This window comes from Papaver somniferum, chromosome 4, assembly GCF_003573695.1.
Source record: "Papaver somniferum cultivar HN1 chromosome 4, ASM357369v1, whole genome shotgun sequence".
NCBI classification, from domain to species: Eukaryota; Viridiplantae; Streptophyta; class Magnoliopsida; order Ranunculales; family Papaveraceae; genus Papaver; species Papaver somniferum.
In genome coordinates this window covers 2954065-2978382 of record NC_039361.1, presented here as the reverse complement: position 1 = coordinate 2978382, position 24318 = coordinate 2954065, and the positions used below count along the sequence as shown (strand labels likewise).

General features: G+C 37.0%; 1 protein-coding gene and 1 non-coding gene across 2 annotated transcripts; both read right to left on the bottom strand.

The window, feature by feature from the left end:
- Nucleotides 1-1378: 1378 nt before the first annotated feature.
- On the bottom strand, nt 1379-3876 carry LOC113271810. Its single transcript, XM_026521734.1, has 5 exons — nt 3508-3876; nt 2710-3424; nt 2387-2605; nt 2084-2276; nt 1379-1418 (listed from the first exon to the last, which is right to left on the bottom strand). The coding sequence occupies exons 1-5, from the start codon at nt 3874-3876 to the stop codon at nt 1379-1381; spliced, it is 1536 nt and encodes a 511-aa protein (XP_026377519.1).
- A 10837-nt stretch (nt 3877-14713) lies between these two features.
- TRNAC-GCA lies at nt 14714-14785 on the bottom strand. Its single transcript has one exon. It is a non-coding gene; the product is annotated as a tRNA-Cys (tRNA).
- Nucleotides 14786-24318: the final 9533 nt, after the last annotated feature.

Below are 24318 nucleotides of genomic sequence, written 5' to 3'. Positions count from 1 at the left end.
CATAATTTGCATAACAAAGTTATGCATGTATAACAAGTTATGTAGTCATTGTATTAGTGCGTAACTACATAAAAAATTGATGCATAATGCATAAAACATTGTGCAACAATTTTCTCGATGCATAATGCATTATGCAGACATACTTTCGGATGCATAACAGGTTATACATCCATTTTCGCGATTGCATAACATGTTATGCAGATATTATTATAGGTGCATGACAAGTTATGCGGTCTTTGTTTTTGTTATGCAGATATTATTATAGGTGCATAACAAGTTATGCTCTCTTTATTTTTATTGGTTTCAATAGTCACAAAAAAGTTACTACATAACGTGTTATGCAACCATTTTCTAAATTGCATAACAAGTTATGCAACAACTTTTGTATATGCATAACAGGTTATGCAACCATTTTCAAATCTTCATAACGAGTAATGCATCAATCAAGTCTTAGCTTCCTTGTTCATGTCATGGCAGCAGCAACACCTCTGATTCAATCGACTACTCAAACAACATGCATTCTCTTCCCTTCACTTCCTTGCTTATTCTCTGACCAGCTAACCAACAACAATATCTTATCTATTCTCGACTAGTGCAGCCAACAAACATCTCCACTTCGAATTCAAATCAGCCAACAAACAGTCCATCTTCGAGTTCCCATTGCAGTCGCAGTTTTATCTCCACCTTCTCTATCTTTAATTCGCAGTATGACCCACAGTCCTATTTCGATTCCAGTTTCGCCAACTAAACTTATCCCAGTCATTAGAGGACGCAAAGCCAACACAGCTAACTCCAAGTCATCACCGGCAACAGTTGTTCACCCACCTTCGACTTCCTAACCTCCAACTCTCGACAGTTTTAACCCTTGTTTATCTTTGCCAAACAACACCATTTTTAGTCATAATCTACTGTAGATTGTAGAGAAAAAGCATCCATGCCTTCATAGATCGAACCCTTTCGTGCAGACACTAAACCGATGGCAGCGACAACAGCTCGAACACAACACCCATCCTCCATTCGATCAAATAACCCATGGCAATAACAGCTCCATTAACCTTCTCAGACCCTATAATCAACCAAACTCATTTGTTATTTCATCACATAACTTCAATTTCTCCTTCTTTGTTCTCTGTTGCAGCTCAACTTCATGTCTTCATTGTAAACTCTAACACAACCACCGTAAATCCATTTTTCCATCTACGAATTCAAACCCCCCTTCATATAATTCAATTTTTATACCTTCAGTAAACCCTAACCTTCTATATAATGACCTAATTAAACCCATCAGAACACACTCCTCAATCGTCAACAACATCAGCGATTCAACTTCCAAATCCCACATCGATTTTCAACAGTAAAACCACTTAAAATAATATTTTTACTGGGAAGAAGAAGGTCCAGAAACAGCATCAACAGATCTAGAAGCAGATATCAATGAAGCAGATATCAATGAAGCAGATAAAAAAGAAATCTAGGGAAAACATGATTTTTATATATTTTGGGTTTGAGAATAATTTTCTTTCAGAATTTGGGTGCGTACCTGTAGTTTTGGGAGCGTGAGTTTCACAGTAGAAACATCAGGGAGAATGGGTCTCCCTGTAGTTTTCACATAGTAAAACTCCCTCAATGCTCTTGACTATTCAGTGACCTGGGGCGGAGCTAGCCCACTTGCACCCTTGCCCTGCTGGCTCCAAAGCCTAATTTAGGCCTTTGGTTGTCTTCGGACAGTTACAGCAGATTTGGCTTTCGGATTGTGTGAGGGTGGAAAAGCTTGCAACAAACCATCCTTAAGTTTGGGTTAATTACCACACTAGGCAGAATTAATTATCAGAAATAATATGAAGAGAAAAAAATACACCAAGCAATGAAAAAGAAATAATTCGTTTGCAGAAACACGATAACCTCTACAACTAACCACATGATTCAAGTTTCTACCTTAAAACATACAGATATACATAGCCAGTGCTGCTTTCCCGCCTCTGCTTCCTTCTTCTTCGCCCAATTCCTAAACGCCTCTACTAATTGAACTAAATGGTCTGGTTTCCATGAAATTTGTATTAACAGTTGTTAATACAAACCTTACATGGCCGTTCCGGGCGAATTCTTCGCACTTTCTTTTTCGTTCACCATATGATGATTGTCTAAACGCATTGGGTCACTGGCGGCATCTTCTACATTTAGTAACTTGCTAAGATTCTGCGTCGTTTGATCTTCAATAACATTAACTGAATCTGGCAAAACTGTTTGATGATCTTGTTTGCCATCTTCGGCTATATCTGCCGAACAATCAATTTTTATCTCTTCAGGCTTGATATGTTCTTCCTTAGACGAGTTCTTAACTCTTCATAAGATGAGTTCTTGATGTCGCCGTCCTTGGATGAGTTACTAACTAGTTCCCTAGGTGAGTTCTTAACCTCATCTTCCTTAGGTGAGCCCTGAACCTTTTCTTCCTTCAACGTGTTCCCGACTTCGACACTCCTAACTCCAAATGTCCTCTTGCCTGCAGCAATAGTTCCACATGAAGTAGATGCACAGGAGAGAGTACCACTACTGACTGATGAAATCTTGCGTTCCATTGCAGGTGGTGGTGGTGAGACACTTGGCACTGCAGTAAAGCATGTGGCTGTAGATGCCGTGGACAAGCCTGTGCGGATTAATGTACATTAGGCCGAGCGCCTGAGTGATTAGGCTTCAATGGTGGTGTTACACCTGGCATTGATGATTCCCCAATAGTACTTATATGCACACCAGTTTTGGATTGTGCAGCTTTGATCAGCGATTTGGCAGTCGAAGGAGTGGCAATACGTGCTCCAGCAGCAGCTTGTATTATTGAATTCGGGACTATGGAATCTGCTTTTTTAGTAATTACTAGAGGTTTTTCCGTGACACTTGATGTTCCTTTCGGTGTCTGGAGACGGATTTGCTGACCGCTAACTGTAGTACCTTCTGTAAGATCGATTCCATATGCTTCCCATAAGCTATTATTTACAGACATATTAAGAGCATGTGAAACTGCTCGGTTAGAAGCAAGCTGTTGCTCAGTGAGTTCATATTGTATGCCAGACGCTCCTCCACCTGGCAACGATTTAACATTTATTCTCTTCCTTATGATTCCCCATCTCTGAGATAATTGTGAAGCAGTCCTATCACCCTTGAAAATATCTGCCTTAAGAATGTTAGCCCAATTCCTTTCACCTAATTTCTTCACAGCAGAAATGAGTTCATTATCCTCCTCTGTCGTCCAGGGTTTCCTTTTTCTTTTTGCAGGCTGGCTGCAAACAGGATTCGCCGCATTTCCATCCAATTCTTTAGCTTCTGTCACCACAGTTCCATACAATCCTTTAGCTGTTGTTGTCACCCCAGGCGGAGATTGTTTTTGTACCGAAACTGGAACAGTAATATCCATTCCTTTTAAGCTGCACTTCTGGGGATTATTATACAGTGGACTTTTAGAATCCTGCCAACTAGGTATATTTATAATCAATGGAGCTTCTACAGTTGCAGGACCTCCTCCTGCCGTCCTGCGTAATCTGACAAACCAGAAGCAAGCAGCACCTTGACACAAGCTGCTGCTTCTAATGATGCTTCATCATTAACAGGAGGAAAAGCTTCCAACTCATACTCCAAGTCACTATCGTCATCTTGCAATGGCGCCTCAGGTTTTTCTTCTACTGTTTCTGGAAGTCTAGCGCAATAGGCCAAATGCCTCCATAGCTTCTGATATTCCGCGGCATTAGTAATACCGGTGTTCGTCTTCTTGATCAGTGCATTCCAATCAATTTTGAGATCTGGATACTGAGCAACTTCCTTAAGTAGAGCTAGTATTGTTGTTGCACTATACCTTGTTAAAAGTAGGGGTGCACATACCCTACCCATACCCGCCAACCCTACCCTACCCGCCAGTTTTTTAACCGTATCATATCCTATCCACTATTTGGCGGGTAGGGTGGCGGGTAAAGATTTTCTTAACCGCCAGTAAACGGGTAGGGTGGCGGGTATAGGCCATATCCTACCCACCCTACCTAGAAGTGCACATACCCTACTCCTACCCGCCAACCCTACCCTACCCGCCAGTTTTTTAACCGTATCCTACCCTATCCATTATTTGGCGGGTAGGGTGGCGGGTAAAGATTTTCTTAACCGCCGGTAAACGGGTAGGGTGGCGGGTATAGGCCATATCCTACCCACCCTACCCGTTGTGCAGCCCTAGTTAAAAGTGAAGCTACTTATCAAACCCTTTTTCCGTTTCTTAGTTTTATCATCAGATGAAGCCATCTCTATGAAATCGATCAAAGCCCTAGAACAGAGCCCTAGAAAAGAAGTACTGAAAACGGATAAAACGAAGAAACAAAACCTAGTTTAGTTTATTAGGGGGAGAAATCAAACTCACTTTGAGAAATGAGAAGATGATGAATACCCAGGATACCGGATTTCAACGAAGTCACAATTTTCGGGAGGAAATATTTTGGGCACAAAAGTCCCAAAACCGGTATAGATTTTTCTTTATTTCCCTACCACTGCAATAGGCTCCAAAATCTTTTTGTGCCCTAGATTAAGTGATTAACATCATCACAAACAATTTGTATATCTTAACTGGCCTAAATATCTTTAATTATCATAACTCTGCCATAATTATATCAATGGAGAATGAATGATATCAATGGAAACTCAAGTATATCTTAGGATTCTTAGAAGTGAAGGAGTCCAATACTACACTGAACATAATCCGGTGTTTTGTGGCTAATGTTGCGACTGTAATCGGTAAAAATAAAAAAGAATCAGTAGAAAATTAATTCAAACTTCGAGATTTTTTAAGATTATGAGGTTTAGTTATCGAAGTCTACTGGTCATCAAAGTTTAATCGTCCTTAGTATTTGATCGAGAAGAACCATAACTAATTTAGTTTTTGGAAGTTAATAAAAATATTTCTATGAAGAGAAACGGATAGTATTATGTGAGATCCGTCAATTTAGACTAGTTTATTTTTGGATAGTTTGGGTGTCCAAAACCAAATCAAAATTTGTTAAAACTGTCGATTTAAGAATGACAAATGTCGGCTTCTGGTTGGTCCCCATACCCCATGGAAATTTGCCCCATCAAAATTTGTCTCGACGCGCATATGTTGCCAAAGGGAAAAAAAAGAAGGTAAAAGGGCCCAACGAGGTTCGAACCGGTGACCTCTTGATCTACCACTGAGCTATTGTTTATCTCCATCGGAGACTCGTAATGAACTTTCACGAGTAGACGGACCAGACTTGATGGGAAAAAGAAAAATTATAAAATTGGTCACTTAACCCAATAACGATAATTCTTAGGTGAAAAAGACACGTAAAATTTGATACTGTTTAAATGAACGAGAATGCAAAAATAGCCAGAATGTAAACAGTTTCATCATTCTCATTTTCAAATATGTTTTCTTATTTTTAATTTATAACAGGATGCATCCAGTTTCACCCTCGCTATTTTTTAAGTTTAAGGCAGGATGAATCCAGATTCATTCTTGATATTTTTTTGGTGTCCATTTCACCCATACTAATTTTTACTTGTCCATTGGAACCATATTTTAAAAATGTTTGAGCAATTGACCCAATCTCTCAAAAGAATTTCATTGAAAACATTAAAGATCACAATGAAGCATTTAGAAAGCATCACTTCGTTTGTTTGTGACTTTCTACCATAATACTATCTGATCATAGGGCTATTATGTTGATTTAGATCCTAAAAATGATAGGTATCTGAAACACCTAATTTTATATATAGTATTTATGCTTTCGTTGTTATTGTCGTGTAAATTATGTATCTTATGTGTGTTTTTGAGTTATTTAGGTATTATGGAGTCATTTGGGAGCTAAAGAAGGAGAAATTGTTTATTTGGAGTGAAAAGACAAAAGGATCGATTTACAGACGATATTTGGAGCAGACTAGTATCGTGCACGAAGGAGCGAAAATGAATTGTCGGTTTCCTGAAACTGACAGGCCAATTGAATTGTGGGCAGCCCTTATCTGAGTCACTGGGTGCCTATAGCCGTGCCAGTTTTAGTACATAACCCTTAATCGAGATTTGTTCTCCTCATTACATCTATCTGAAATTTTGAAAGGACAGAGCTGCACCCGAAATTGAGAAAGAAAAGAGAAATGAATGATTATCAAGGCTGTGAGAGGAGAGATGGTTGTTATATCGACGAGACAAATTGGGTTCAGTTCATCACCGATGAGACATGAAAGATGTTAGAGAGACGAAGAATTTACAGTGAATAAGAGAGAAAGGGGATCTCATGTGTTGAATCTGGGAGTGGTTTTGATATTGAGAAGAACGAGAAGATTTAGATGGGGGTTTCGATCGAATCTACTGGGGGTTACAATGGATTTGGGCGAGATGATGGTGGTGCTGTTGAATCTATGGTTCTTGAGTTGCTGTGATGAGTGAGACTCAGATGCAAGGTTGGAAGGATTATGGCAGAGATGGAAACGAATTAATGGTTCTAACGGTGTTGGGTTACTGAGATTGAGTCAGAGATGAAGATTGTGATGGGATTATTCGAGGTCAAATTCGATATCCTGGTTGTGTTTCAAGGGTTTGAGACTGATTTGTGGTTCTAGCCAAGAATTGCAGAGATGGTGCCATGGTGTTGTGGTTCAGATAGGCAGGATTAATAAGAGATGCTGTTGGTGGCAGTACTGGATTCGAAAGGAGATGAAGTTGGCCTTGCAGGAAGTTTGTGTTGCTGCTTCCAGTTGTTGCTGCTGCAATGGCAGAATTGGAGGTAATGGTCGATACAGTCACAGATGTGAGAAATGGAGAGTTGGGCTGAGATTTGAGTTTGCTGAGCTAAGCTGCAGAGAAGAACAAATGGGTTTTTGACTGAATGTTGAAGAACAGAGAGAGATGCAATTGCAGCTGCTTCAATTGGAGGTTTTGGTGGTGGATTTGGTTGAACTTTGTGTTGCTGATGCTGAGTTGGTTTTGCAGGCATGCTGCAGCTGTATCACAGGTGGCATTTCTGTGGTTCTGCTGGTGCAGGTGCAATGACGGAAGTTTGTTTCAGATGGCTAGGCCATATGAGTCTGTTGCTGAGTTATGGAGAAGTTGGAGATAGAACAGTAGAAGTGGCTTGAGGCAGAGCTGAAGAACATGAAAGGATCAGTTGCTGTTATTGAAGTGACAAGGAGTTATAGGCCAGCGCAGATGCATTTGTGGTTGCTGCAATAAGAAGAATGGTGTTGGTGCTATGTGTGTTGGTTTTCTGAATTGACTATTGAGACAGAGAAGATATGCATCTGTGTTGCAGAATTACAACAATTGGTGATGCTGTTGACAGGAGATTGCAGGTGGAAGCGATGATTTTCATGGGTTCGTGGTGCTGTTGTTGCTGCATGATTGGCAACCGAATCTGCTGGCGATTCTTAGCTCAACATGACCAGTGGAGAGAGCATAAACTACAAGGATTCAGGTTGTGGTGTTGCTGTTGGAAATTGCAGGATAAGTGCAAGAAATGTTGGGCAAGATGTTCACTGTTGCAGTCGATTCGAAGTGATGTTTGGAATGGTTGTGAAGTGCGAAGAGTGCAATGAGCTACAGATGATGGATATGAAAGTTTTAGTCTTTGTATGTTGATTTGCTGAGAATGGCTTGAGGCAAGCTGGAGAGAAGATGATAGTGCAGTGGTGGTCGTAAGCTCAGGTTGCAGGTGATGGTGCTGACTGCATTGGCTACGAATGTACAAATGATGATGGGAATGATGCTGAAATGGGTGAGAACAGGTTAGAGGAGCTGGAAAACAAGATATGAAGTGAATGAGAGTTAGCCTGAACAAGTTTGAAATGTCACAGAAACTGTGCGAAAACACAACAAGAATGGCGAGTCGGTGAGCATAGACCGGGATGCCGGATTTCTGAGATTAGAACATGAATCATAAAGTTTGAGTCAATCATAAAGGTAGAACGAGGCAGATACGAAAGTTGACGGTTGGATATATGAGTTTGGAGTCGCGCTTTTAAGCACGTTTCCGCGCGAATTCGGGAATTGGCTTGGATGATTTTTCTATAAGTTATTGCTTTGGGTTGTGAATGTATGGACTCCAGAGAAGCGGAGTTGAGATATGATGGCCGGACACAGTTTTCTGGTGACAGTACCAATTTCCGTAGCCGGATTCTGACGATAGTGACTGGATTCCGGTAATGATGTCAGCAATCCGGCGACCCAGTTTTGGACCCAGAATTTTCAGAAGAGATCTTTTGACACATGGGCTTTCCAGAAGAGATCTTTTGACACATGGGTTTGGTGGATCACTTGGAGATGGGTTTTGAGAAGACCTAATATTGGAAAGAGTATCCTTTTGGAATTGGAGAAGCATATAAATAGAAAAGTATTTCTCTATACCTATATATCTCCATTAGGGGGTTTTTATCTCTGGTCATATCTCTTCTTCTACTTTTGGTTCTAGGGTTTAGAAACATGAAAGCTTTTCTTTTTCTTCTTGTTATGAACTCCATGAACATGAGCTAAAATTTTATTATTGGTTTAAGGTTTGAGTTGGATTTCACATGGCATGTTTCTTTGATTCAATATATTAGTTTTGTCTCATATTTATCGTTCATGATTCTCTGAAAATATTGTTGTATGATTGACGTATTACAACATGATTGAGTATTTGTTTTGTCAAGTTGCAAATTGGTAGAACTCGTATTCATATATATAGCTAGTTTAGGATTCATCATCGAGCGATAATCCTTGAACACAAGTAGCATAAATATGGTTATAGCTTGTAGTGATACATCCTTGTAATCATATGTGAACCGTGACCTTTGTTAAATTGTTTGCGCAATGTATTTCAGTTGCATTGATTAGCCTTATTTCATGAATCTTAATGCTCCATGGGAATTGAACTTGATTAGCGCAAGGCGTTAGGTTATTCTTTTGATAGAATTCATACTTGCATCGTTTTACATGTATGTGTGATGATAAGAGGAAATTGCGGGAAATTCTTTCGGCTAGGTATCTTAGGGCTTTTGATAATGAAAGATTAAATATCAATTCTAGTTATTAAGACAAGAACGTGTTAGTGAATGAAAACGAAATCCTTGACCAATACTTTCACATATCCTTGAGTTGATTTGTTTACTTTTATTTATTTGCTTTTATTGTAGTTTAATTTATAAAAATCAGAAAACTCCCCCCTTTGTTTATATATAAGAAACGGAAACAACTTGACAACCTTAATCCTCTTTGTGGGAACGATTCTTTCTTGCCCTTGCTTCATTATATATTTTGAGTAGTAAGAAAGTGTAATTATTTTTGACGCCTACGACAGCGATCAAAAAGCAAGTTTAAACCTATTAGGCCTGAGGTTGTTTGGACTGGAGACTAAACAGGGAGACAAATAGGCAGTTTAAGATTTGGTACCCTACCGACGTGGGAGCTTTGGTACCTAGTGAACCGGAATTTCCGCAGAATTTCAACATTAACTTCATTAATTCATTATATTATCTCTGTACACACATATTCTAGACGATACCAAGCTTCGTAACTGCCAATTGGTATAGATTTTTTTGTAAGTTAGTTTATTTTTCTCTGTTTGAGTTTTGGGGTTATCAGATATCATTTGTCTCTATGCCGGGTTTGTAATATCTCCATTGTTTATCTCTAGTAACCCGCTCTACCATCATTCTTACTTTTCTAAATGAAAATCTCACAAAGCAACCGTACGTGCACATTAATCTCATTGTGCACACAGTCGCACCATCATCACATTCACATAACTCAGGTAGGGAGAGACTGGCTCTCTCTTACTCTCACTAAGGAGAGCTCTACTCTCTTCCCACGCAATGAGGACTCAACTCCACTTGACACTCTCACTCTCACCCAATCGTTTGAGTGATTTCAAATGAGGAGCATCATTTTTTATTTATACTTGTGTCCGACCGACCGGGAACTATCTAGAATAATTCTCTCGGAACCCAGTATCTTAGCCTAAACGATCTAGGTACTAACTTTTATTTCTTTACACAGTGTAGATGATTTTAGCCAGCTATCTGGCTAACTATTGTCCTCTAGATAATTCTAGGGAATTACTAATGGACATGGACTTTGTTGGGTTTCACTTATGGATTAAGTCTGTTATTGCTATCTGAAGTCCAAATGTAAGTTTGAACAGAAGGTGAAAGGAAGTGTGATCTCAGAAAATACTAACAAGAAGAGAGTTAGAAAGACTTATCGGATTGGCTGACTGAGGCGAGGTAATCCTCTTTCCTTAAAGACAATTCATCCCCGCATACGGTACTCACGGTACGGATGTCGCCTTCCAAGATACAACGATCACGCCTTATAGTAAGTAGCACTACAATACTTTTAGGCCAGCGAATGTTAACGATTACTGTGCTCTTAAATGACTCTGACTCTTGACATAAAGACTTGTTTTCTGCTTTTCAAAAACTTGTGAAAAATCCATACGAAACAACTCTAAGAGATGGGCTTATATAGACTCAATAGTGACCTACAAGGTGTTTTTTCACCAATAAGCGACTCTTCATGGCCAATGGTGACTCTCTATAACACCTATTCATGACTAGGTGTCTTATGGTGAAAGGGCATAACCCAAACACATCTCTTGGAGTTTAATATTTAAAATCAATTTTCACTCACATAAATAATTTTAACCAAAAATTCCAACAATCCCCCACATGAGTGAAAATGCGGACTCAACAAAACTTACAAACTTTAAAGAGCACAAGCAGAAAATATAATGCATCGGTAAATGGTAGCTTTTGGCTTTGAACCAAACCTAGTGAAGATCTATCGGATTTACTAGTCAATCAGTGGACGCGATGTCGTTGAACTGTCAGCCGTTGATGTAAATCGATACAATAAATCTCACACATTATATCTCCTTATAATCGTCAAATTCTCGGTTGTGTTCATTTCGGTCCTGAAAGTTCTTGGAATTCTATGAGTGCTCTAGATTAACCTAGCCTTTGAAGTTATCATAGAAGCGGCCCCACTTCTCACTCATATAGGTGATCTCCTATTTGAAAGTATCCTACCATACTTTTCTTAGTTAGATTAAGCTATAGGAATCATTAAGAGAAAATCTCAACCTCTTACGTGACAGACAACACTAACTCTTATCATAGGAATGGGAAAGAGGAAATTTCTTTCAGTGTTATCTGGCGAGTTCCTCACAACTTAGTTTGCGCTTTTGAACCTAGACCATGGGATCTCCAATCGCTTAGGTTGGGTTACCGCTGCAACTTACTCTTTAATAAGGTTATAAGCCCATTCCCCTCGATAATGCAATTATAAGCTCTCTCAAGAATTTGTATCCACTGTCGACTTGATACAATTCTCAAACGTTATTTCTTTTAAAAATGCGCACATTTGAGAGCAATTGCTTTATGGTATTGCGTTGACCTTGTATTTAAAAGGAACAACCATAATACCATTTTAGGCACCCCACATTTTGATGAATTTGTCAATGTAACACTCTTGTTATATGACGACCACCCCACAATTCTGTGGTGCACTGGCTCAAAATATCCATCACTTATTTTCTTACTTAGCTAGATAGCTAGGTGCCAAATTATCCGATTCTCATAATACTTACTAATGAGAAATACAGATTCCAAATATTTCCAAATGATTCCCTTAATCAACTGATAAAGATATCTTGGAATCTCTAACCCCCACATTTGGAGAGTATTAAACTGTACATACTAAGAGTCCTCGCAATACATTTGTCTTATCCCCCAACATTTCAAGCCATCTTCTATGTTAATGAACTGCCCCTCGCTCATCCAAGGGGCGATGACAAACTTCTCAATACCGTGAAAGTTGATCACAGCTCACTAGTACTGGAATGTTCTACTTATTCCATACAAGCGACTGCACAGCTACAGTACATACCTTTCTTATAAAGCACCAATCGGTGGCAGGGGCACATCCATAATCAAGTGATGAACAAATGGCCCATCAAACCAGTTACTGGCCCAAGGTATGCATCTCTTATGCAATTAAATCATCAGGATTTAAACGAGATTCAAAATCCTAACTGAATGTTTCAGGACGTCTCGTTTCTCGGCGAAAGAATGACAAAAATGAGATCATGGATCATCAATAGTCATATTTGAACCTCTCAAAATACTTCAATCTGATGATAACACCGGGGCCATCTACTTCATCCCCCACATTTCATGACTATCTCTGGTTGTCATGAAACCAACGGGAATTACTTTTTGTAACCACCATAAGGAATCATTATCAGTTACTATAAAACCATGAATAAAGATTCAATCAAACCTTTAACTGATAAAGAATTCTAGTTGTGTTACTTGTGTGCTCAAAACACCAAGTCCCGTTTTGGTTCACGTAAAGAGAACCAATGCACAGAGTAATGGATCTCCATTTGCAGCGCCAGGTTTCGCCACACATTTGTAATCCCAGATTTTCTTATGCGATTCACGATGTAAATGTTCACTGTATCCATACGGTGAACACCAACAGGCTTGTGATTTAAGTATCACATTCCGTTCCCTACATTAAGAATGGATTCCTTTCCCTAGCATTTGGAAATGCATTCCTTCTCCAAGGGTCATCAATTTCTTATTCATGTCAACCTAGCCACGAACAGACACAAATTTAAAAACTCTAGGATTTGATAATTCAAATCCAGAGATTTGGAAAGATGCATTGTTGCATCTTTTCATACCAAAGGATACAAGCAAGGGAAATTCCCAATGGAGATAGATAGATATAGGAAAGAGATCGGTTGGATTTGCATATCAATTAATTCAAAATCTTTACAGAGAAGTGCTCATGCCTACCAACTTCCACCAATTGACACCATAAAAAGATGTCGTTACACAGAGTCGAGTGCATGACTCAAAGCTTAATGCGTTCATATTACAAATGAACCGACACATTAAGTAGGCACCTTTTGCACAAGCGATAATCTGAACAATCCAAAAAAATTTAAATCATGTATCTTCATGCCAAATTTGTTTATGTTTCAAAATTATTCCAACTAACCGTTCACATGGAAGTTACCGTGATCAGCCATGCAAAAGGATACAACGTTTAGCCACGTGAAAGGACGCCACCATTTCTGAGTGTGCCGAATCACCCATGCACAATTTATTTCCGAAACAAATAAATAACAAGATTCAAGATATACAGTGATGCATTTGATCATACACTTTCCAGGAAAAGTTCAAACCATCATACTTCTCAGTACTGTTAAACAACAACATGCTGACAAATGCAAAATGACAGTACCCACATGTTTCTTACATCAAGAGCATCATTATGCAGTAAAAGCGATTAGCAAAAACCGTAACTGATCGCCGATATCAAATTCTAAGAAACCAAAAACAAGGAAGAGAATTGTCTTTAAGATTGTTGGAAATAATATGCGGTTTCGGTTTCTCGGAAATCATAATCATGCGACAAACAAAATACTAACAAGAAGAGAGTTAGAAAGACTTATCGGATTGGTTGATCGAGGCGAGGTAATTCTCTTTCCTTAAAAACAATTCATCCCCGCATACGGTGCTCACGGTTTTACGGATGTCGCCTTCCAAGATACAACGATCACGCCTTATAGTAAGTAACACTACAATACTTTTAGGCCAGCGAATGTTACCGATTACTGTGCTCTTAAATGACTCTGACTCTTGACATAAAGACTTGTTTTCTGCTTTTCAAAAACTTCTGAAAAATCCATACAAAACAACTCTAAGAGATGGGCTTATATAGAGTCAATAATGACTCTATAAGGTGTCTTTTCACCAATAGGTGACTCTCCATGGCCAATGGTGACTCTCCATAACACCTATTCATGACTAGGTGTCTTATGGTGAAAGGGCATAACCCAAACACATCTCTTGGAGTTTAATATTTAAAATCAATTTTCACTCACATAAATAATTTTAATCAAAAATTCTAACAATTGCTATCTCAAGTCCAAATGTAAGTTTGAACAGAAGGTGAAAGGAAGTGTGATCTCATTATCGAAATGGAAGGTTTAACTTTTACTTAATGGAAGAGAAGTGAAATCAGATACAACACGATGGTTTCCATTTCAACTAGTATTATTCAATAGAAGCGAACAAGATCCTATTTTTTCACACACAAGGTCTAGGACCATGCACATATTAAATTTCCCGTCACACACAAGGTCTAGGACACTAAAAGAAAGTTAACAGATTATTAACTTCAGAAACGGGTAAGATCTCATCTCACTGAGTACACACAGTGTCTGCATTATGCTTGAGGGAAATTAAGTTTTTTGCACAAAAACTCTTTCAAAAAGTGTCGCAGTGGAAGCTGAGAGATGTCATCTAAGCAAAAAGTGTGCACAAAATCAAACAAGAAACTGAACATGAATACCGGCAAAACAACAACTGCAAAAGTTCTAGCTGGACTCCCTATGACGCAACCCATTTACTAGATAGCTGAGTTCGGTGGGTTTTGATTCTCTGACAACAGTGACAGACGCAGTGATGCAAAAAATTGGCCGAGTATCTTAGCTTCTTCTACAACGCACATGCCCACTTTCTAGCCTGCTTAGCCTTCTGAATGGGACACGAGCTGTTGGTACATTCTGCAGTTCAGTGATAGATGACAATCATCTGGTTGGGTGACTTGGGTTAATGTGTAAACTTCTTTGGAGAAAAAAGAAATGAAATAGATAAAAAAAGGAAAAAACAAAATAAATCAAAAACGGCCCAACCGGGTTCGAACCGGTGACCTATTGATCTGCAGTCAATTGCTCTACCACTGAGCTATGGACCCAATTGAGAAGTTTGTGTCAGAGATAATAACTTAGAGCAAGAACTACACCCTTAAGCCTCTTTAGGGGTTTCCTTTACCTTTTTTGTTCTTCTTCGTCGAATAATAAGTATGCTCAAGGTAGTGAATGCCAAGACTGACTCTTCAAAGAGATCCAGGGATGATATTGACAGCCATAATAATATTCATATTTTTCATGACCATGTCCTTCAAAGCGAGTAAACGAGATATTTTGCGTTAGTTTTATAATAAATTAACCTTCATATTAGCTTCCAAGAAAACTAACCATATTGTATGTACCAAAGTATATTGAGCATGACTCTAATTGCGAACCAAATGCAACCAATCCATGGATAATTGATGAAACCAAATCCTTTGTCTTCAAAACCTTTCGTTAACCAGAAAACCCAAAACTTCTCTCTTCATAATCTTTTATCCATCCTAAATCTCTGATACCAATTATTGGGGTTCAGAGCTATCCACTTTCTAATTAATCTAGCGGAAACAAGATAGGTAACAAGAAATAATTGATATCTCGGATTTCTCCATGAACCTTACTATGATCTATGATAAGAAGAAAAGAAACAGAACCACACAAATGAAATCCTTAAACAAAAGAAACAAGAAGTAAAGTACTCACAGATTTAGCGTGGTTAAAAAATATACACGATTTGTTATTGTATAATCCACCAAATATATATTGTAACACCCCGAGTTCCGTACCAGGATCAAATCCATTTGGAGATCCGCACTCGAAGCATTACAGGTCGGAAGGAGAGTTATGTATATATCTATTTTTATTGTTTAAGTTATTTAACCAAGCACAATAGAATTCAAAAATAATAATACATTACTTAAACATCTTTAGTTATATTTCCAACAAACAATGATATCAAATTACACGTCAAGCAATTAAAAGGACGCAACGAAATCGCTAAGCTAGACATTTCTAACTGCCACTTCCAACTTCCATGAAATCTACAAGGATGTCAATTGGGGTGAGATGACAGCTCAGTAGAATGCATTCCCAATCTCAAACATGCATAACAAGATCAATGAGTCAAGTAGTATGCGCTAGATTCCATAACCACACCACCACACATATTTTGTAGTATCATATCTTTATTCTTTATACTCTTGAAGTGTCCAAGCAATACCGTTTCAATTCCTCAAAACGGGTCTTTACCGAAGTAGGAACATATCTGCAACACAATATACCAATTTTTCTTCTTCCAACATTCTTGCACTTCAACCAGCTTCGATCGACTCCAAAAGGTGTACAACCAAACAACTCTTCGACTGAATGTCATCGACAAGAATCAAAATAACACAAACTATCTAGCTTCTCCATCGGAAACAGTACGAGAGAAAGTCCAAAAGATTAATCTACATGATATAATGTCATGCTCAACATAGGAAAACAAACCCTACAAATTGTGTTAACAAACTGTTTCTTATACAATAATAAGAAACTATAGATCCACCACCAACAATATCACATCTCATCCAACGATCATTGTTCTACAACTTATTTGTAGCCACATTCTTCAAATACTAAGACAAATTTCAAATTATTAACAGCTAGAACGTATCAAATCCTGGCCAACGATCAATACTTCCAACGGGAAAGCTACTGCAAGATATTCCCATATCCTTATTGTAACAAACAACTAAGGCAGAACGAGTATGAATTCATCTTCATATTCTTCAACTTCAGGTTAAGACAACTCAGCAACACGATCCAACTGATGACAATTGATAATGAAATTATTGTTTCCCTTGGTATGGAAAAATTGAGACTTTGACATGCTAATATTCCATATTTACTTCCACAAACATACAAACCAATATTTGTATCCCATCTACGATATTTTTTCCTTCTTGTGTCTTTTCAAACAAACACCGATTAATTGAAAACAAATTCATGTAGGTCTTTCAAATAATTAACAAGAATATGGTACGAAGTATAAAGAATAAATAAACTTACTTGAATCCATGCATAGAGTTTACGCTCCAATAAGTATTATGTCAAATCTCTAGTTTAGAACACCATAAATATCAATACCATACATCTTGACCATATCGAATGCAGATCACCTGATATAATATCATTCCTTTATAAGTGCGCTTTATTTTGCTTGGTACCCAAACTATGCATCTTCGGAAGCTGTAACATCAAATCCTCATACTTGATGAAACCAAATCCTTTGTCTTCAAAACCTTTCGTTAACCAGAAAACCCAAAACTTCTCTCTTCATAATCTTTTATCCATCCTAAATCTCTGATACCAATTATTGGGGTTCAGAGCTATCCACTTTCTAATTAATCTAGCGGAAACAAGATAGGTAACAAGAAATAATTGATATCTCGGATTTCTCCATGAACCTTACTATGATCTATGATAAGAAGAAAAGAAACAGAACCACACAAATGAAATCCTTAAACAAAAGAAACAAGAAGTAAAGTACTCACAGATTTAGCGTGGTTAAAAAATATACACGATTTGTTATTGTATAATCCACCAAATATATTGTAACACCCCGAGTTCCGTACCAGGATCAAATCCATTTGGAGATCCGCACTCGAAGCATTACAGGTCGGAAGGAGAGTTATGTATATATCTATTTTTATTGTTTAAGTTATTTAACCAAGCACAATAGAATTCAAAAATAATAATACATTACTTAAACATCTTTAGTTATATTTCCAACAAACAATGATATCAAATTACACGTCAAGCAATTAAAAGGACGCAACGAAATCGCTAAGCTAGACATTTCTAACTGCCACTTCCAACTTCCATGAAATCTACAAGGATGTCAATTGGGGTGAGATGACAGCTCAGTAGAATGCATTCCCAATCTCAAACATGCATAACAAGATCAATGAGTCAAGTAGTATGCGCTAGATTCCATAACCACACCACCACACATATTTTGTAGTATCATATCTTTATTCTTTATACTCTTGAAGTGTCCAAGCAATACCGTTTCAATTCCTCAAAACGGGTCTTTACCGAAGTAGGAACATATCTGCAACACAATATACCAATTTTTCTTCTTCCAACATTCTTGCACTTCAACCAGCTTCGATCGACTCCAAAAGGTGTACAACCAAACAACTCTTCGACTGAATGTCATCGACAAGAATCAAAATAACACAAACTATCTAGCTTCTCCATCGGAAACAGTACGAGAGAAAGTCCAAAAGATTAATCTACATGATATAATGTCATGCTCAACATAGGAAAACAAACCCTACAAATTGTGTTAACAAACTGTTTCTTATACTAATAAGAAACTATAGATCCACCACCAACAATATCACATCTCATCCAACGATCATTGTTCTACAACTTATTTGTAGCCACATTCTTCAAATACTAAGACAAATTTCAAATTATTAACAGCTAGAACGTATCAAATCCTGGCCAACGATCAATACTTCCAACGGGAAACCTACTGCAAGATATTCCCATATCCTTATTGTAACAAACAACTAAGGCAGAACGAGTATGAATTCATCTTCATATTCTTCAACTTCAGGTTAAGACAACTCAGCAACACGATCCAACTGATGACAATTGATAATGAAATTATTGTTTCCCTTGGTATGGAAAAATTGAGACTTTGACATGCTAATATTCCATATTTACTTCCACAAACATACAAACCAATATTTGTATCCCATCTACGATATTTTTTCCTTCTTGTGTCTTTTCAAACAAACACCGATTAATTGAAAACCAATTCATGTAGGTCTTTCAAATAATTAACAAGAATATGGTACGAAGTATAAAGAATAAATAAACTTACTTGAATCCATGCATAGAGTTTACGCTCCAATAAGTATTATGTCAAATCTCTAGTTTAGAACACCATAAATATCAATACCATACATCTTGACCATATCGAATGCAGATCACCTGATATAATATCAAAACCTTTATAAGTGCGCTTTATTTTGCTTGGTACCCAAACTATGCATCTTCGGAAGCTGTAACATCAAATCCTCATACTTGATGAAACCAAATCCTTTGTCTTCAAAACCTTTCGTTAACCAGAAAACCCAAAACTTCTCTCTTCATAATCTTTTATCCATCCTAAATCTCTGATACCAATTATTGGGGTTCAGAGCTATCCACTTTCTAATTAATCTAGCGGAAACAAGATAGGTAACAAGAAATAATTGATATCTCGGATTTCTCCATGAACCTTACTATGATCTATGATAAGAAGAAAAGAAACAGAACCACACAAATGAAATCCTTAAACAAAAGAAACAAGAAGTAAAGTACTCACAGATTTAGCGTGGTTAAAAAATATACACGATTTGTTATTGTATAATCCACCAAATATATATTGTAACACCCCGAGTTCCGTACCAGGATCAAATCCATTTGGAGATCCGCACTCGAAGCATTACAGGTCGGAAGGAGAGTTATGTATATATCTATTTTTATTGTTTAAGTTATTTAACCAAGCACAATAGAATTCAAAAATAATAATACATTACTTAAACATCTTTAGTTATATTTCCAACAAACAATGATATCAAATTACACGTCAAGCAATTAAAAGGACGCAACGAAATCGCTAAGCTAGACATTTCTAACTGCCACTTCCAACTTCCATGAAATCTACAAGGATGTCAATTGGGGTGAGATGACAGCTCAGTAGAATGCATTCCCAATCTCAAACATGCATAACAAGATCAATGAGTCAAGTAGTATGCGCTAGATTCCATAACCACACCACCACACATATTTTGTAGTATCATATCTTTATTCTTTATACTCTTGAAGTGTCCAAGCAATACCGTTTCAATTCCTCAAAACGGGTCTTTACCGAAGTAGGAACATATCTGCAACACAATATACCAATTTTTCTTCTTCCAACATTCTTGCACTTCAACCAGCTTCGATCGACTCCAAAAGGTGTACAACCAAACAACTCTTCGACTGAATGTCATCGACAAGAATCAAAATAACACAAACTATCTAGCTTCTCCATCGGAAACAGTACGAGAGAAAGTCCAAAAGATTAATCTACATGATATAATGTCATGCTCAACATAGGAAAACAAACCCTACAAATTGTGTTAACAAACTGTTTCTTATACAATAATAAGAAACTATAGATCCACCACCAACAATATCACATCTCATCCAACGATCATTGTTCTACAACTTATTTGTAGCCACATTCTTCAAATACTAAGACAAATTTCAAATTATTAACAGCTAGAACGTATCAAATCCTGGCCAACGATCAATACTTCCAACGGGAAACCTACTGCAAGATATTCCCATATCCTTATTGTAACAAACAACTAAGGCAGAACGAGTATGAATTCATCTTCATATTCTTCAACTTCAGGTTAAGACAACTCAGCAACACGATCCAACTGATGACAATTGATAATGAAATTATTGTTTCCCTTGGTATGGAAAAATTGAGACTTTGACATGCTAATATTCCATATTTACTTCCACAAACATACAAACCAATATTTGTATCCCATCTACGATATTTTTTCCTTCTTGTGTCTTTTCAAACAAACACCGATTAATTGAAAACCAATTCATGTAGGTCTTTCAAATAATTAACAAGAATATGGTACGAAGTATAAAGAATAAATAAACTTACTTGAATCCATGCATAGAGTTTACGCTCCAATAAGTATTATGTCAAATCTCTAGTTTAGAACACCATAAATATCAATACCATACATCTTGACCATATCGAATGCAGATCACCTGATATAATATCAAAACCTTTATAAGTGCGCTTTATTTTGCTTGGTACCCAAACTATGCATCTTCGGAAGCTGTAACATCAAATCCTCATACTTGATGAAACCAAATCCTTTGTCTTCAAAACCTTTCGTTAACCAGAAAACCCAAAACTTCTCTCTTCATAATCTTTTATCCATCCTAAATCTCTGATACCAATTATTGGGGTTCAGAGCTATCCACTTTCTAATTAATCTAGCGGAAACAAGATAGGTAACAAGAAATAATTGATATCTCGGATTTCTCCATGAACCTTACTATGATCTATGATAAGAAGAAAAGAAACAGAACCACACAAATGAAATCCTTAAACAAAAGAAACAAGAAGTAAAGTACTCACAGATTTAGCGTGGTTAAAAAATATACACGATTTGTTATTGTATAATCCACCAAATATATATTGTAACACCCCGAGTTCCGTACCAGGATCAAATCCATTTGGAGATCCGCACTCGAAGCATTACAGGTCGGAAGGAGAGTTATGTATATATCTATTTTTATTGTTTAAGTTATTTAACCAAGCACAATAGAATTCAAAAATAATAATACATTACTTAAACATCTTTAGTTATATTTCCAACAAACAATGATATCAAATTACACGTCAAGCAATTAAAAGGACGCAACGAAATCGCTAAGCTAGACATTTCTAACTGCCACTTCCAACTTCCATGAAATCTACAAGGATGTCAATTGGGGTGAGATGACAGCTCAGTAGAATGCATTCCCAATCTCAAACATGCATAACAAGATCAATGAGTCAAGTAGTATGCGCTAGATTCCATAACCACACCACCACACATATTTTGTAGTATCATATCTTTATTCTTTATACTCTTGAAGTGTCCAAGCAATACCGTTTCAATTCCTCAAAACGGGTCTTTACCGAAGTAGGAACATATCTGCAACACAATATACCAATTTTTCTTCTTCCAACATTCTTGCACTTCAACCAGCTTCGATCGACTCCAAAAGGTGTACAACCAAACAACTCTTCGACTGAATGTCATCGACAAGAATCAAAATAACACAAACTATCTAGCTTCTCCATCGGAAACAGTACGAGAGAAAGTCCAAAAGATTAATCTACATGATATAATGTCATGCTCAACATAGGAAAACAAACCCTACAAATTGTGTTAACAAACTGTTTCTTATACAATAATAAGAAACTATAGATCCACCACCAACAATATCACATCTCATCCAACGATCATTGTTCTACAACTTATTTGTAGCCACATTCTTCAAATACTAAGACAAATTTCAAATTATTAACAGCTAGAACGTATCAAATCCTGGCCAACGATCAATACTTCCAACGGGAAAGCTACTGCAAGATATTCCCATATCCTTATTGTAACAAACAACTAAGGCAGAACGAGTATGAATTCATCTTCATATTCTTCAACTTCAGGTTAAGACAACTCAGCAACACGATCCAACTGATGACAATTGATAATGAAATTATTGTTTCCCTTGGTATGGAAAAATTGAGACTTTGACATGCTAATATTCCATATTTACTTCCACAAACATACAAACCAATATTTGTATCCCATCTACGATATTTTTTCCTTCTTGTGTCTTTTCAAACAAACACCGATTAATTGAAAACAAATTCATGTAGGTCTTTCAAATAATTAACAAGAATATGGTACGAAGTATAAAGAATAAATAAACTTACTTGAATCCATGCATAGAGTTTACGCTCCAATAAGTATTATGTCAAATCTCTAGTTTAGAACACCATAAATATCAATACCATACATCTTGACCATATCGAATGCAGATCACCTGATATAATATCATTCCTTTATAAGTGCGCTTTATTTTGCTTGGTACCCAAACTATGCATCTTCGGAAGCTGTAACATCAAATCCTCATACTTGATGAAACCAAATCCTTTGTCTTCAAAACCTTTCGTTAACCAGAAAACCCAAAACTTCTCTCTTCATAATCTTTTATCCATCCTAAATCTCTGATACCAATTATTGGGGTTCAGAGCTATCCACTTTCTAATTAATCTAGCGGAAACAAGATAGGTAACAAGAAATAATTGATATCTCGGATTTCTCCATGAACCTTACTATGATCTATGATAAGAAGAAAAGAAACAGAACCACACAAATGAAATCCTTAAACAAAAGAAACAAGAAGTAAAGTACTCACAGATTTAGCGTGGTTCAAAAATATACACGATTTGTTATTGTATAATCCACCAAATATATATTGTAACACCCCGAGTTCCGTACCAGGATCAAATCCATTTGGAGATCCGCACTCGAAGCATTACAGGTCGGAAGGAGAGTTATGTATATATCTATTTTTATTGTTTAAGTTATTTAACCAAGCACAATAGAATTCAAAAATAATAATACATTACTTAAACATCTTTAGTTATATTTCCAACAAACAATGATATCAAATTACACGTCAAGCAATTAAAAGGACGCAACGAAATCGCTAAGCTAGACATTTCTAACTGCCACTTCCAACTTCCATGAAATCTACAAGGATGTCAATTGGGGTGAGATGACAGCTCAGTAGAATGCATTCCCAATCTCAAACATGCATAACAAGATCAATGAGTCAAGTAGCATACAACATGGGTATACGACATGATTTCAAGCAATTAATGATACATATATTGAACCAACAAGATTACCACACAAGTATTAGTTCTAGCAATTCATCCAATTAGATTTCACACATGAGTTCATAACACTATTAATATTTCCTACAAGTACTTCAATTCGTATTTCAATGCTTGAGTTTATAAAACCAATAAGTTTAAATTCCACAAATCATTCAATAGAGATTCCAACACAAAATTCACAAATTAATGTTGTCATGAACAAACCATGAGTTTACGGTACGAAAACCTTGATTCGCACACCCACCTATCATTTCTCGGCACGAACATCCTCCAACGATGGCCAGGAACAAAAGTTTCTATGAGTATCATACCCATTTTCTCTCGGGGATCATTACCCGTTTCATTTTCATTATCCGGCACGAACAACCATCGATGGTCCGGAAACACAAGTTCCTACATGGGGATCATTACCCATTTAACTCTCGCCGTTAGCATGAAACATGTTCCGTATAACGGTAAAACATGAACTCATTTACTTTTATAAAATATTTTTACAAATAACACAATAAACCATGGATTAACCACATGAATTTCTTCCAAGCATTTATGCTAACAACATAACTGCAGACATTTTACATCATACATCTCATGGTGATTACTTTTTCTGATCTTCCTGAAATTCTAGGATAACATATATACCTCAATAAAAAAACTCAAAAACAAATTTACAGAAAACCAACGGTCCAAACAAAATATATCGAATTTACTATGACATTCTAAAAACTGGGCAGATTACAAGTCATTAGCAAACAATTCATGATAAATTCATAACAAACTGAAATTGACCCAATCCAAAGCATAGTGATAGATAAATCACAAAGCTACAACCGTTTTTCTTTATATAATCATTTTAGTATCATTTAGGTTACATAAGATAGCCCAAACTATGACCAAAGCGAAACCGTCAAGAAATTCAGAAACTATCACCCAAATTAAAACAAACATTCAATGGTGGATTAAATTCAAATTTAACCATATATGCCCAATCATGTTATATATCAATATTCAGAGGCTGGTCATCATTCGGATGCACAATGTTACACAGATACATTTCACAAGCCTAATGATATAAGAATTAAGATC

Coding starts and splice junctions, on each gene's coding strand:
- LOC113271810 (XM_026521734.1), bottom strand. CDS start 3,876: ATGGGTAGGGTATGTGCACCCCTACTTTTAACAAGGTATAGTGCAACA. Junction 3,425..3,507: donor ACGCAGGACGGCAGGAGGAG/GTCCTGCAACTG, acceptor AATAATCCCCAG/AAGTGCAGCTTAAAAGGAAT. Junction 1,419..2,083: donor AATTCGCCCGGAACGGCCAT/GTAAGGTTTGTA, acceptor ATCTGCTTCTAG/ATCTGTTGATGCTGTTTCTG.